The following is a 16901-nucleotide window of genomic DNA, read 5'->3' on the forward strand; positions in this document are numbered from 1 at the left end:
ACCAACAGACTCGATGAGAGTCACTCTGCACTTCACCCAGGCCAGCAGGCATTGCCTTGCGATGGATTGATGGCCTCTCCTATCGCTGTGAGCTGGACACAGCAGATGTGAAAGGCCTTTTCTTTTTCTGCATTGGCTTTTTAAAATTCATACACAGAGAACTTCAACTCTGTAAGTCAAGCACTTGTTCAAATCAATTCAACACTAGGAATCAACCAACTCCTAGCAAGGAATAAGGAAATACATACAATAATTAACATGCTTCTCTGGGTGTCATGTTTATAAACAATCCATTAAAATGCACTTGTTTCAGAAAATTGGCCCTGTGAGTAGGACCAACTACACAATTAAAGGGCTATATGTCTCCCATTAATTGGAAAGAGCAAGCTTCACTTGTAAAATGCATTACGTTTATTTTGATTTAACTTTATTAATTTGCCTACACTTTTTAAATTAACATCCTCCACCTCAAACTCTTCCCAGGTTCTGTAACTGCCCCCTCCACCTTCTGCTGTGCATGCGCTCCAAGTTTTTAGTATACTAAAAGTGATATCAGGTGTCCCTTCACATCCACCTAATATAGCAAGTCGTCTTTCAGCTAAGGAGCTCTTTTCTGACCTCCTAAAATTCCTTCATTTAAGAAAAAGCTCATCAGAAAGACAGCATTACTGACAATCCTACCAAATGCAGTTTAATACATGCTATGTTCATACTGTGATCACCTTCACACTTAGGAAAGAACAGTCTGAATTTTCTCCCAGCTAACCACCACCTTTGTAAGTAAATACTATTACATGCACGCTCTCAGTCCAGCTGGTAATTTCAGAATGAGGTCTCACAAATAAGGCATTTTTCTGTTTTAAATACTTCCTGCTCTACAAGTATTTGAACTCATGTGAGAAGAAGTAAGAGTTTGTGACTGTGGGTCAGTTATTTCTCACTTTGAATTTCACAGTTGGGTAAAAAAGCAAAATAAATAAAGAGATGGTTTAAAGAAAAAAAAGATTCAAAAAGCATTCTCTTATAAAAAAATCATTTTTCTCCTCTTTGACAGTGAACTCATTATTCGGTGGAAAAAAAATGACAGCACCAAAGACTTACATCCTCATAAATCAGCAGAATAATAAAGCAGAGACAAGGGTCATCACTCCCACACACACATACACTCTCCCCTTCCCCTTAACGTGCTTCGGGTGAACCTAAAGGAATCTTCTCTAATCATAACCAGGCAAAGTGATCTTGATATCCACCACCAAGCCTTTGCAGATAATAAGAACTTAAACTGAAGACAAGGAACTGTTCCACACATACACAGCACCAGGAACACAAACAAAGACTCCAGTGTTGACTGAAGTTCCAAAAAGGAGAGAGAATTTTTTCTGCTGCTGCCTAGTAAGAACTATGAAACCACAGAAAGATGCTCTATTTCTTTGTTGGTCACAAATCTCATCAAATACAATCTACCTCCTTTTTCCCAGACCTCACATTTAATTAACACTAGCACATTACTTCTATTCAGCAGTCTCATTTCAATAGCCCCCTCCTCCCCAGATTTCAGCCACCGCTTTTTTAGGGGAAAAAAAAAAAACAAACATTTGCTATGCTGACACACATCATATTATTATTCCTCATTACTACTGATGCAAATATGTCATTTTCCTTCACTCTGCCATTGTACTTTTACACTTAGACCTGCCACCCTCTTCTGTTTGTTCACATTTCCAACCATAACAACCTTTACCTCTCTGTAAAGCTCAACACAAGCTTGGTTAGGACTCCTAACTCGTGTCTCCTGTCAAATGAAGCCATTATTGCAAACACTGCAAATTATTTCACAATGTATTTTAATGGCATGAAAGCATCCGGTATTCTTCTATCCCTCTATTCCTCTATCTACCTTAGAAATACTGCATTTTCTTTCAAGATTTTGCAGAAATTATTTCAATATTGAGACATGCAATTAGGCAGACAGACTTGGTTTGGGAGCTTGAAGAAATATCTTTATACACTATATGGAAGAAACAACAAAGTGATGAGAGGTTTTTGCTTCTGTATGTAATATTGTCTGTAGACAATATCAACATATTTCTGATCTAATCACAGATTTGGAAAATGACCTTAGAAAATATACAATTAAAAGTAGCAAGCATTTATGCAGTTAACTAGAACAGAACCAATGTTTACAATACATTTTAAGATAAATGTTTCATGTTAAACTCCATCCAGAAAAAAAAGTTTGCAAGAAGTACAATATCCTTGGATATCAACAACTACAGAGGACACCAAGATACTGCATTTTGGGACACTTGCAAAGTTATAAATACAGAACGAGGTGTTCACAAAGGCTTATGGATTCACACATTTCAAGGTTGATGCACACAATTTTTGAAGCCAAATATTTTAGAAGCAATTGAGATAATAGCAGGAATTTAAAAAGCTGGAGGATATAAAGAATGTAAACACGAGTGCATTGTCATCAATCAAATACTATTAAAAACTGGAGCAGGTAAACCACTTAGTTCTAGTCCTATCTCATTTTGCTTCAGAAATACGACTAAGTAAATGAAACGCAAATCATGATCCCATAATCTGTTGTTTTGCCACAATAAATAACCCCTACCAAAAATACTGAACGAAAAAATTTATTTATGTGACTACAGTAGAATGACAATCATCAGTAATTCTTTTCTGTAGTGAACAGGTGTGACAGCAAGGTGGTCTAATTAGTCTTACAGACAGGCTGAACTATTCAATCCAAGAACTTTCACATACATATAACACAAATTATGACTATTTAGTCTGAGATAGAACAAAGAAATAGTGTCATGTATGATACTAAATTATTATTTGCCAGCTAATCAAACTTACTGTAGATAAAAAACAATGCGAGTTTTAACTGAAATATTCATTATTTTGTCTCAACTTCTATGAACATCAATAAAAGGTAATTTATTTCCCAATCATAGAGGTAATCTGCTTGAAAAACTTGAACTGCATTACTCAAATCCATTTTAAAACCCTGTCAGGTTCAGTGACTATTTTCTTAGCATATCAGGCAGGATTTAGTAATAAAACACTGAGAATTCAATTCATGCAATAATAATTACGTTTTACTAGCAGAAGAATCAGGCAACAGAGAGCAGTCCCATGCGTAGCAGAAGAGGTAAGCACATAGATGTATCCCACTGAAAAGCGAAATCAATTATCTTATCGGGAAATTTCTTTTTGCTCCATGTGACGCTGTTGACCCTGGACTAAAAGCACAACCATTTGGAGTTTCCCTAAATCAGTGAATGGCACCAGCATCATTGTGGTTGGGATGGGGTGGGGACGAAGCCTCCCTCTCCTGCCACCCTTGTTGAGCCAGCAAATCTTCCCTTGCCACATACTCCCAAAAATTGAACTGAAAATCAGTTTTAGGTATCGATGTCATGAGTAACTACTTCAGCAAACATGAAAAAAAAGAGAGTACATACACACACCTAAAGTCTGAAGAAGCATGGTATATTGTTGACAGATGCAAACACAAGTTATTTTTTAATTCCATGCTAAAGGATAGAATGGACCAGTAACTCAAGCAGGGTGTGCAGCTTCTCAGTAAAGAGTTCTCTCAGGAGAAAACCAGGGAAAAAGAGTTCACATTAGAAGAACTTGAGAATTTCCATATAAAACTATAAACCTACTCACAGTACACATGAAGGTTGTCACGGTTTTGTGAACAACACACAGATACAAAACAGAAGAAACCAACTTCACATTTGATTTTACATTTATAAACCCTGTATCATAGATGGGAATACACGCTTGTTCTCACACAGTGGAAAAATAAAATAAATAAATAAAAAGTATTTTGTGTAAGTATGGCTAAAGAACACAAACCCTTTTGTTCCTCATAGAAAGGAGTTACTGTCCACTAACTTCTTATGGTCTGGCAGTATCTACAAGACCTTTCAGAGGCAACTCTACTGTGTGGTAGAAGAGGTATTCAACATTCACAACACCAATGAAAACAACAAATGCTGTGGTAAATCTCTTTGTTCTCTGTAGAACTACAGCCACTGGGCAGCATACTGCTCTGCAATTCAGCAAAGAAAAACAACCCCTACAGGGCAAGGAACGCTGCCACAAAAGGGAAGACTGATATGTATCTTCCAAATTTTTCTAATTAAGATTATTTTCATCATAATGAAATCAGCTGCTACTGCTTTGGGAGATGTAGTCCACGTATAACATTCATGCTGATTATATTAACATCGTGTAGCCAGAATTTACTGCCCCAGATATGAAGAAAAGTTCAGGAAAGGGGTGAAGCAGTGAGGAAAAAGCCGAGGATTCAAGGTCAAGCTTTTATTCCCAGTTTGGTCGTTAGCTGTTGATGACCTAAGTCCTCTCACCATGTGTTATAAACAGCCTGCATTCTAAAACAGATTTGAAACTACTTACCTGTTCTACATAGCTTTGAAATACACTGATGAGAAGTGACATACATTCCTCTGAAACAGTGAAGTAGCTACACCAGAAAAAGGCACTGTTAGACACACGCATACCTAAAAACCCTTACCTTCTCCAGGACTGACTGCTGATGGGAGATTGGTCCAGTCTATAGTCCAGTTAGGGCAGGGATGAGGAGAAAATTTTGCCTCAATACCGCTTTCCTATGTGAAAGGGAACAAAAAAATAAGGCTCTGATCCTTTATCTACTGAAGTAGATAAAATTCACACCAAACTTAAAGACATCAGATCAAACTGCATCACTTTCAGCCTAGGTGAAACTTAATAGGCAGATGACTACATTATTTGGGATTCAAATTATGTATTTCTCTCATTTTCACAGGAAAGCCCTGTTCATTTTATTTAGAAGAGGCTGACAGCCTCTATACAAAGAAATATGGAGAGTTAGGGAACACGATGGAGAGTTTTCTTTAACAAAACTCATTATGGATCTCAGATGTTCAAAGCTCAAAGGAAATAGCAAAAAAAAAAAAAAAGCAGAAATGATAGAATACTTAAACCAAACATAAAAGCAACATCTTTTGTCATCTTTTTTTATATATTATCTTTAAAAGAGGAAGATAATATCACAATTTAAACAAAAGCTTACTTTGATTCCTGAGAATTATTAACATAGCCTCCAGCATCCTATGTTTGCTTGATTCCTGAACAGTCAAATATTGTTAACTGAACAAAAAAAGTAAAATCCCTTCTAAATCAACGCATATCAGACAAAATTCATTAAACTGTTCAAGGCTGTCAAAGACAGCCTCTGCAATCCATCTACCTTGAATCAAGCTGAATACTACCATGAAATTAACTCATTAAAAAGTCTTAAATTACCATTAACTTAGTCATAGTTGGCCTTGGACCACCTATAAAATGACTGTCTTCATGCTCCTCTTCTAATTCATCAGGAACTGAAGAGAAGTCTTGCAGCTGTTCCTCTGGAGCAGGCATCAACTCTGGAAGCTGGAGAAGCTGCATACTGCATTTGTCAGCAGCTTTCTTTACTCCAGGTACTTCTTGAACTCTTCGATACCAACTGGATATGAGAGGCAAGTTTGCCAGATTTTTTCCTTGTTTTTTGCTGTGAACCTAGAAAAATAAATGGAAAGATAACTTACTATTGTACAATTTTCCTATAAGCCACAAACAGAAGGCATGAACTATGGAAGTGAGCTTAGTTCCATGCTAAAACCCAACATGTTCACTCATAGCGTGCTGCTAATGAAAACGCTTAGCTAGTTAAGAACTCTGGCCTGCCACTGGAAATGCCAGCTGGCCATTTAAACGTCTGTAATTCTCATGTGCTTTCTAGAGCGAAAGTCCTTACGTGGCCAATTTTAATCACAATTTAAGACGGTAACAGGAAAACAGCATTTAAAATAATATTCTTAATTATCTGATATTTCCTAACAAGGGAATGATTCATTTTTGTTGGTAATCACAAAATCCCGTAATTTGCAATGAATGCTGAACTTAAAGCAAAGTGGCCTTCAACAGAAATTGAAATCTTGAGTGTATCCTAAAGTGTAAAATCATAAGTCTGAATGTGATAAACATATTACAAAAAAACAAAAAGATAAATCACAATTTTTAATGAAGACCATCTAATCTTAAAAACGATGCATTCAGTGAACTGAAGTAATTTCTGTTCACATTCCCAAATGTTTCAGAACAGTGACGATCATCCTCTTCACCTTTTTAAACTTCTCGTAATTCTCTTCAGTACAAGTGAAATACACAGCAAAACTGGGAATATTCTCTACACACCTACTGCCAAGAGCTGGCTTTACCAAGTTCATGTGCTATGTGCTAAGTCAACAACTTCCTACACTCCAGTATTTAAAATTTGCACAGCAAACAAAAATTTATATTCAAAGACAGCAAAATGATGGTATCCTATATATATAGAAACAGATCTTTAATAAAATGTACTTAATATCACTATTTAACTATTCTAAAATAATTTTGTTGTGTAATCACCCTGGAGACATCTCAGAGCTGCCTCACAGCTCTGAATTTGCCATGACAGTTCTTTGTTGGTAGCGCTGAAGTATCAGTTTGTTCATTCTGAAGAGTGAAAAGGAAGAGGAAAAAAACTTTAAACGGTAGCAGTAGCTTTGAAATGAAAGGGCCAAAGAGATAAATGTTTGGGATTCCTCTGGTCCCCACCTTCCCTCAGCTGTAATAAAAAATCCCACACACCTACCTGTATACATGACTAAACTGAGAAAAAACAATTGAGAAATGTTATTTGTTTAGACCTTTGCTGGATCAGAGAACCTACAACCCACACATGGATTAACTAAAACTAAAGTTACTGCTGGACATTAAGAGTATTTTAATCAACATATCAAAACAACACTCCTTTACTTCAAAAATAAGGAAAAAGTTACCTTGTGCAGTGAACTTCATTCTGCAAAACTTTAGGAGTATAAAATGATTGTGCTGAAATGAAAGCTGAAATGTAGGTAAGCTTTTTTCAGGTTATCTCCATCCTTGGAGGTAGTCATAACCTGATTAAACGTGGTCCTGGGCAACCTGCTCTAAGTGGCCCTGCTCTGCGCAAGGGACTGGACAAGATGACCTTCAGAAGTCCCTTCTGACCTCAACTATCCTGAAATGTTGTGCATGCTTCGAAAACAAAATTGCAAACCATGCTCACATGAAAAGTCAGAAAAGGCCAAGCAAAAATGGTATTCTTCCACACATCTATCTGCACAGCGTGGAAGCAGAAATTGGTAGAGAACACTTGACATGACACAAAATTTTAAGCAGCTTTCTTGCATTCTGTGTTTATAATGTTCTTAGGGTAATCATCAGTAATTAGTAATACCTAAAGGAACAAAAGGAGGATGAACTGTAATTTTAATATCTAATTCAATATCACAATAGTAACAGAGGCAGAAATACATTCATTCAGTTAAGGAAGAAGTCTTTTGGAAAGCAATTCTAAGAGGTACTGTTACACTTGATAACGAGTGTTCTACATTGTATTTTAAAAAGTGAATAGTGGTTTCTCCCAGATGGAGAGCCGAGCTTTTGTTATTCTCCTATTAATTTTAAACAGTTACAACTAATAGGAAGCGTAACAAGGCTAACCTCAGAAAGATAACAGAAATGGAATGAGGTAATGAAAAACAACTCTTCAGCTTCATTATCTTACTTTTGGTAATTACAATTACAATCAGCTATGGGTTTCCTCACATTTATTGCATGATACTTTCCAGACATATACCCATTGAAGACTTCATTATTTAAACCCTTAAAGCAAAGTGAAGTGCAACTATAACGATTTTTTAAAGACAATCCAGGAACAGAACAGTTCAGTGGAAGGGACCTTCAAGCAGAGATGAATTAATAATCATTTCTGTTAAATAATTAAACATCTTAATCCACAGGTGGACACGTTGATCTGGACTCCCACATTAGTACCATCATACAGAAATCATACAGAAATCCACTGAGGATAATGACCTTGGTGAAAGAAGTTATAGGGGACATTTAGCACATAATAATGTTTGTTAGTGATTGTCTTGATTTTAGAGACTTTTTTTTTTTTTTTTTTTTACCTCTGAGAGACCGACAGCATCTTCTCCAGGAATTCCATTTGTTTTTTAACACCACAAGGCAAATTTGGCAAAACAACTTGTATCAAAATGCAAATACTAAATTCATTCAGAGCTCTTCTTGGCAACAGACACCGTGTTTCGCTATCAGTCTTGTACAGTACCTGCAGGAATAGTGGTCGTAGGCAACTTCATTGCGTCCTTTTATTATCATATGAAATAGAGTTGTCATTTCCTTAATTCTTTTCTGTGTTTACATCCTCATAAACCCAAGTACACAGATTGTGCTGAGCAAGACCCTCACGCAGTTTTGCAGCACTGTAAAATTGGCTCCGAAGCTGAACTCAAGTCACTTGCAGTACTAAGCTTCTTTCCAGAGATGAGAAAAGGCTGGGGCAGAAGGAAGTGGGGGGAACGTAATCAAATCTCTTGGCTTTACCGGGCTATGCAATATGTTTTCCAAGGAATTTCTCCTTTCACTGCAGTAAACAAAGGACCTTCCACAAGCTGCCGAGACCAGTTTAGCAGCAACAATACCATGAATGACAAAACTACAGATTACTGAGGTTTGAGGTGCTGAGGCACGTCCCAAAGAAGCTGGATCCCTAGACACAACATTTCCCTTCTGAGCAGGGTCACAGTGATCAGACCTTACTTGGAGAAGAACACAGACCAAGCTTTATAAAAATAAAAATAAATAAATAAAAAGCCCACAGAACTGCATAGAAGAATAAAAGGTTTGCTGATATGAAGGTATTATACTGTCCTATGCGCTCATCTTTATCTACGGATGTGGAAAGAAGCTGGCTTGTTTTATGGGAGAGCCTGATAAAAAAAAAGGATTAATTTGAGACAGACTAAAGCAGTGCTGTCTCCATAGGAATGTTTCATCCCAAATGAAAGAGTCATTTCTAGGAACTAGAAGAAAACAACACCAGAGGTTAAGGATGTCAACATACTATGTAGAAAATGAGTAAATCAGAAATCATTGCATCTATTTTAAAAGGAAATATGTGCAGACAAAAACTCTCTCAAGAGAGCCTCAAGAAATTATACACCAGTCACATAAACAAATGAGTTTTTGGAAGTCTACCCTGGCCTATACCTGAGTGTCTCCTCAGCTCCTATATATGTAAGGAAGTCAAGGATTTACAACTCCAAAAAGCCACCATAGTCTCTGAATCTCCTACTCACTGCCTCCCCAAAAAGCATTCTATTTCAAGATAAAGTCATGAAGTTTCAAGTCAAAGCTGAAAATAATTTCAATTCAGGTAATATCGGTATAGCAAGAACACATCAGTATGGCTAAGAACTCACTTTGCCTTGCCCCTCAGTATGCTAACCAAAATCACAATAGGTTCATGCTTACCTACTTCTGTTTTATGCACATTACAATTTACTTTACATGTCAAGTTTATATCTTCTCATGCAGGAATTTTTTGAACAACTTCCTGCCAAAGTATTTTAGCATAATATTTAAATAGCTAGCAATGCTTACTAAGTACCAATATGCTGTGTATTTACAGTTACTGTTGTTGATCTCGCCAGTCCCTGACTTTTCTTTGTACAAAAACAAAGACAGGCTGTCTGTTTTGGTTTAAGCTCACATTGCAATTGCTGCAATAGATTTTAAATGGACGCATCGTACAATTCTTACAAAAATACCTATACACTACTTAATGTTTGCAGAAGCAGTTGTCTTACCAAGAACTGATGGATGCACGGCAGAAGCACTATATCTGCCAAGGTAAAATAAAGCCCCTCTGCAAAAATGTGGTCCAAAGGCGGAAGGTCAGAGGTTTTTGTTCTCCTGATGACAGGGTCCTCTCGGACCGCATTTGAAGCCTCCTGGACATGCAGCTTGGAGAAAGCTACGCTCAGTTCCAGACTTGGAAGCGGATGATCGTGTACCTCCACTGTTTTTCCTTCCTCTGTCGCTTCTTTACTGAGTCCAGGCACCGCAGCCTCGGCACCTGCCTTCTGTTGTTGAAGTTTTTGCCTTCGAATTTTGTCATCGTTGTGCACTCGGACAGGTTCTCCAAGTTTTCTTTCAAGATGTAAAATGTCAGCAGGGACAGCCTGACAGTGCTCAGGAGATGCTGTCAAAAATCCTTCAACAGCCAGAGGTATGCTGATCTCACAAAGTCTGGTCCACTGGCTAACCTGTCAGATAAATTTACATAATTAATGTCTCTACAAGAGGAGAAAACAAAATCCACGGTACATTTTTGCCCATTTGAAACAGAAAAACTCTAGCCAAATGTGGTAACTCCAGCTTTAAATACATCCTTTGATAATCTTAGAAGCTGGGATACTCCGTGTTACTTTTGCAATAGCAAGTTAGGAAGCTAATTTTTATATATAAAACCGAATGAACAGTTATCCAGTATAGCAGATTTTTATCCCTTATTATTGGCATAAGATTAGGGTGGCTGTAACTCACGAGAAGCAAAGCTCTGAGCAATTTCTAGAGGTCATCTCCAACTGCTGGTGATAGAACCAGAAGATGACACAAAACAAATTTTGAACACATCTATTTTACAGAAATTCTTTATTGGCACTCTTTTTTTTTTTTAGCATGCAACATCAAGAAACTTTAGTCTAACCAAACAATACCCCATTTTTTTTCACATTATCGTTGTCCTGTTTTATGTCTTAGTATCTGTACTTAAAGGTTTTAGAACCATAAATTTTTTGTCTTATTCAGTTTACCCACTTAGCAGCAATTTGAAACATGGAACCCAAGTTTTCTAGCAGTCCCAGGAAGAGATCAGAACCAGAGGTTTGTGAAGGATGCCAAGGACAACTTCCAAATGCTAGTGCCCAATAGACTAACATGGGGATACACTCCCCGAGATCTGCTCCTCACCAACAGGGACGAACTGGGTTGGAGGCGCAGCGATCAGATGCAATCATGGACCTCAGTGATTGTGAAATAGTGGGGCTCAGCCCCCTGAGGGGAGTGAGCAAGGCAAGTCTAGAGAGATGAGCAGACTGCGAGGTGATAAATAGGCCGAAATGTCAACTCAAGGAGTAGCGGCTAAGGGTTCACACTCTACCTGAGGGTCAGGGATAGGTGGAGCTCTTCAGGGGCCTATGCTGAGGCTACGCACCCACTACCAGGCTTCTACTGAGAAGACAGAAACAGGCTTTCTGTGGACCGCACCGCAGGAGAATGAGAGACAAATGTCACAGACTGAAGCAGAGAAGGTTCCAGATTGGCACAAGGAAAGTATTTTTCACCATCCTGAGCGTTAGACCTGGCTGCTAGGAAAGGCTGTGCAGCCTCCATCCTTGGAGGTTTTTGAGACTGACTGGACAAAGCCCTGAACAACCTGCTCTGAATCTGGCGTTGATCCTGGTTTGAGGTGTAGGTCCCTTCCAGACTGGATAATTCACAAGTACTGTTTTATCATCTTCATTCATGGTAATTTTAGCCAGTCACACGGAATCAGCTGCACAATCTTACATCACAACATGTTTTACACAAGAACGCTACTGAACTCACAGACACAGTCAGTATAGTACATCAGTGTTGTAAGTTAAACTAAATAACCATCTTTAAAAAACAAACATAATATTTGTAGTCAGAATCTTTATTTTGCTTTTCCTGTTTTTCCCCAAACAAGCATAGTTCAGTTAAATCCAATTTCCCTTTATTCTTCAAGGAAACACTAAATGTTGGCAAGATTCTTGAAGTCAAAAGATGATTATTCATAAGATGTAAAACAAGCATGGGAAGGCAATAAATACAGCAGTGACTATTGTCAACAAATTTATATTTGTAGGGCTGTGACAAAGCTGGCATCCAGGGCAAAATTTTCAAAAGTGCTTTACTAGTTTAAGCTCTTAATTGCCTACATTAATGTTAATAACAAGACGTAAGTACACCCGAAAACCATCTCAAACTTTGCAAAGTTACAATTTGATTCTTGCACTCTCCATAAACCCAGAACTGCGACTTACTTAATTCTCAAATTCCACATTCTTCAAACAGAATTAATAATGTGCAAAGTACACAGGATCAGGTCCTTATGACATGCTTCAAGAACTTGTATTTGCTGCAAGAATAGCCACACCCATGACTCCACATAACACCTCACATTCAGAAATCTGACCTGAGTAGATAAAGAACGTGGCATTCTGTGGAAAATTAACACTACATTAGGTATTTTTTAAATTTACTTCAAACTGGAACAGCCACACTGCATAACTCATTGAAACTACACTGACAAAAAAGAAGGAATTCATAGAATATTCATAGACTAGAATATTCATATTCAAGCAAAGGTCTGCCCCCGTTTGAATCTTAAGGTTCTTTTTGTGCTGCTAAATAGTTATATCTTTAAAAAGAACCGTTCTTCGCCCTTATGCCAAAATACAGACACTTCTCCAGTGAGCAAATCTCATTTACATCAACACTAAAAGTCTACTTCAGAGTATTCTGTTCTTTTTCAAAACCCCAATAGCATAACTAAGAGAAAGAGACGAACTCACCTCAGCACAGGCTTTTAAGCAGGTCTTCTTAAAGCCCAGGAGTTCCAAAACATACTTTTTAGATGGATCTGCCTCGTATGTTTTCTGTATTATATGCCTTAAGACAACGGAAAGCCCAGCTCGACAGAACTTGCCGTCTTTCGCGACAACAGCAGGTAAACAGCAGCTCTGCACGACCATAGGAAGCTGGCATTTGGAGATTAAATGGACCTCGAGATCGCCAAGGAGGTTTTTTGTCACAAACTGATTGTCCACATCTTCACCAGTCGGCACTAAGAAAATTTTGAATAATTTGCAGTCACAGTAGGACAGCAAAAACAGCGAAATAGATGTATGAAGAGGAAAGATACTATCTTTGTACTCATGGGACAAACCCAAATATAAATGTTCTTCAGGGACGCTATCTTTCATCTTCCTCCTGAGCTGAAGTTCCTGAAATAGAAATCAGAACACAGTCATAAAAGAATACACATTTGAGAACAAAAAAGAGGGTTTGAAACAGTGGTCATTCCACTATCTGCTAAAACTTATTTTAACATAAGATACCATTAAAGACATCCTGCCTGAATAAATGGACTGCAGGACCTTCTTGAGAGGAAAAGGTTTCACATACACGGTGTCACTTCACATACAAATCACTGACGGGGAAATTATTTCTGATACCAAGCAAAATATACAAAAAGAAAAAAAGATCTCCTTTTAAGCTTTTTAAGTGTATAAACATTTTATAACAAGCCTTTTTTTTTTTTTTGAACAATCTCCCATAACATTAACCATACATTATTGGAAAAACATATTCCTGAGCACCTACCTAAACCAGTCAGTTTTATAAGACACACACGTCTTTCTGTAACTGTTAGAACATGTGCACACAGGCTATTTAGGCCACGGGAAATAACATTGCTTTCTATATCAAAAATCAACCTAGCCTAGTGAGATATTAAGTGAAGGTCAAGAGGACATGCAGGAAGGAAAAAAATTCAGCACCTCAAATACAAGACTATTTTAAAGCAGTCAAATACAATAGTAACATAGCTGAAATTAATGTCTTGTCATTACATTAAAAGCTTAAATTCAGTTTCCTTGTACTTTGTTTAAAGTTACATTTTTCTTATTAAACCATTCCACACCAGTTTAACATAAAACAATGATGCAATAATTTTTCTGCTCCACCAGCTTATGAAATTCTCCATTGACTTATACACCACAGATCATATTGAAAAGCTTTAGGCACTAGGTGGCACTCTTAAAACAACCATATAGAATAAAGCTTTATTTTTATATTTTTAATAACAGAAAGATATCTGAATGTTGCTAAGAAATGCCAGTATATTTTATATATATATATAATTATGAACATATAAATACATACATAAAAAGCACAAGTGACATCAGAACAGAATCAGTCTTTCAAATAACGGTATAGATTAATAAGGTCTCTGTACAGTTACATGAATGTCATTATTTATGTAGCAAAAAGTTTTTTGTTTTAAATATTCAGAATATCAGATTTTTTTTCCTGTAGTTGTGCATCAAATGTATTATTTCATATCAACTATCACCGGGACAAACCAATTGTTCAAAGACAGGCAGTTGAAGAACAAAATCAAGTCCACCTGACGCTAAATGAAAATCATAATAATGACTGTTACATAGAAGGATTTTTCATCTGCTCCATCACATGACTTTGTCTCAAAACAACAGTGGCTCAACATAAAAATCCTGTTGCTTGTCTTTAATTAACACACCTGCCACAAGAAGAATGCAATACATAATTAAATATCTACTTTCCTAAAGGCTAGTTTACTTGGATAAACCTTGCCAGCATATAAATCGAGATGGATTCAATATTGTAACCAACTCTGTGGAGAAAATGGTATAGTGAAATAACTGTTGAGGAGATGAGAGAAGAGCTATTCTTACTTGCTAAATCCATAGTTACAACCATTTAAACTCATATCCCTGACTATAAAAACTTCTTTTATTATTAAATGGTACCCTTGATATGCATTTGGGTTATTTTCATTTTCCATGGGAACTCACAAAGTATACAAACCCCTTTTTTTCCTGGCCACTCTAGCCACTCAAACATACACATTCACCTTACAAATCACCTCTCCTATTTCATTTTATTATTTCTGGTTGACCTTACTGCACATGATCCTTCTATAAACTCTTACATAAGTTTTTTTGCTGTATAGAATTGCTAAATATTTTGGTAAATTCTGATGATGTTTCTAGTTCCAAAGCAGTATTCTGTTATTTTCTTCTGTTCTTGTAGAACTGGTATTTCAAATCCAGCCCTAAGGACTTCATAAGTAAACCATCAGTGTATCGTAAACTGAGGCCCTTGCTCATTTACCTCCAGAGCAGTAGCTCTGAAGCACTGTTCCCCCACAAAATGATAGAAAGGTTTGGGTTGGAAAGGACCTTAAAGACCATCCCATTCCAACCCCCTGCCATGGGCAGGGACACCTCCCACCAAACCACGTTGCCCAAAGCCCCATCCAGCCTGGCCTTGAGCACCTCCAGGGATGGGGCATCCACAGCTTCTCGGGGCAGCCTGTGCCAGTGCCTCACCACCCTCACAGTGAAGAATTCCTTCCTAATATCTAATCTAAATCTACCTTTTCAGGTTTAAACCATTATCCCTTCTACTATCTCTACGTGTCCTCGTAAAAAGTCTTCCCACATCTTTCTTAAAAAAGGATAATATTAGACTAAAAATAAATACTTTAAAGATGCAAAACTAGAGGTACTACTAAATCAGGCTACCGATTAAAATGACAAAGATGTCCTGCTTTGAAAATTGGGACGAATGGGTTAACACTGTCAGAGTGAATTCTCCTCCAGTCCCTTGAACAAAATTACTTCTACCCAGTAGCAGTGAGTAACAGATAGCTGCTGTCAGTCTGTCCGAGAGACAGCAACTGATTGGAAATAATGACTTGTTGGGTATTGGGCTGCTCTGTATTCAACCCTGTAAATGCCACAGCTGACACCATCCTATTAATCCATCTGTCTCCTTGAAGTTTGAAATGTAACTTGAAATTTGACCCGTCAAATTCAACTATTCTTACCCTCAGGTACAGAACTATTAGGTAGAGAAGCCACACAAACCAGATAGGCCAACTCTGGTGAACCTTGCTGAAGCAGGATAAACAGACACCATCCAGAGGTGCCCATTCCGTTCTCTTGACATCCTTGGGACAATGTCAGAGAAGGGGAATATGCACGCAGCCAATCTACCTTAATCCACAGGATTTGAATTTAGTCATCTTCCCTAACCATTTGAGGTAAAACTCTGGATTTTGTGCTGAAGCAAAGGTATGCTCGGGAAAGGTGTGCTTTTCTGAATGCCTTGAAGAGGATATCTCTGGACCAGACAGCTTGAGGGTGGTTATTAACTTCTTCAAAACTCAACAGAAGCAACGTTTTTATGAATATCCACAGTAATTTATTCCTCAGTGACAACACGGTGAACTATATCAGAGACTGAACTACTTTTCTGAACCTAAATGAACTTTTATGACGCCAAAAAGAACACAGATCACAGAAACTATGATGCTCATGATCAACTTAGCAGCACTGTGCTCAAACTGTAAAAACCAGAACAGTTTGCTGAATTGACTGAGAAGAAATCATTTTGTGGAGGGCAGAAAGGAAGGGCCAAGACTTTTCTTCCCTCTCAGACAAAACAGTACATTTACTGCTTTGAATTTTTACATATAAAGCTTCCAGCTGGACAGGCAGTTGTTTTAACAGGTTTTCTAAAAGACAGATTCTCCTTTAACTAGGTTTTGTGCATGTGCTATAGCTGCATTTATCCAGAAAAGCAAAAAAACTTTAAATACCACTCATTCATAAAAAGCATATATTAGCTTTTTTTTTTTTAAGTAGTTATAAAAAAATCGGAGAGATTCTCGTATCAAGTTTTTGGGTTGTTTTTTTAAGCTAATTCGACTGTTTCATCTAGTTTGACTCTTCTCATGTGGGAGAAGTAAAATGAAAGACAAAGATGAAAATGACAGTCAACATTATAGCTTAAGGAATAATTATTATTTTATTATAATATTTTAATGATTATTAATAATAATTAATATTAACAAATTAAATAATAAAAATAATAAATTAATAATAAATTATTATTATTGTGAGTATATTAAGGAATAATTATAGCTTTAAGGAATCACATCAACAAAAAATGACAGTAACAATACAGCAACAATTAATCATTCAAGTTGGTAATTCAGCTAAAAGCCCTGATGCTGCAAGTACTCACAGTACCTGCCCTAAGGAGCCTTTACAATATACGGTCCTGTTTTTTTCAGATATAGT

At 37.2% G+C, this 16901-nt stretch overlaps 1 protein-coding gene across 4 annotated transcripts in view; it reads right to left on the reverse strand.

The window, feature by feature from the left end:
* Window positions 1-16901, reverse strand: part of GSTCD (glutathione S-transferase C-terminal domain containing) — a 72456-nt gene that overhangs the window by 51743 nt on the left and 3812 nt on the right. For 3 of the 4 annotated variants that reach the window (XM_080590664.1, XM_080590663.1, XM_080590662.1), the window contains exons 3-6: window positions 12564-12995; window positions 9771-10229; window positions 5335-5589; window positions 4562-4655 (exon numbers count right to left, since the gene is read on the reverse strand). In XM_080590664.1, coding sequence (XP_080446790.1) covers window positions 4562-4655; window positions 5335-5589; window positions 9771-10229; window positions 12564-12974 — 1219 coding nt within the window. In that variant the 5' untranslated portion in view covers window positions 12975-12995. The remainder of the gene's footprint in view (window positions 1-4561; window positions 4656-5334; window positions 5590-9770; window positions 10230-12563; window positions 12996-16901) is intronic. The other variant, XM_080590665.1, reaches the window with a different exon arrangement.

Source organism: Anser brachyrhynchus (assembly GCF_964034855.1).
Source record: "Anser brachyrhynchus genome assembly, chromosome: 4".
In the NCBI taxonomy this organism is placed as follows: Eukaryota; Metazoa; Chordata; class Aves; order Anseriformes; family Anatidae; genus Anser; species Anser brachyrhynchus.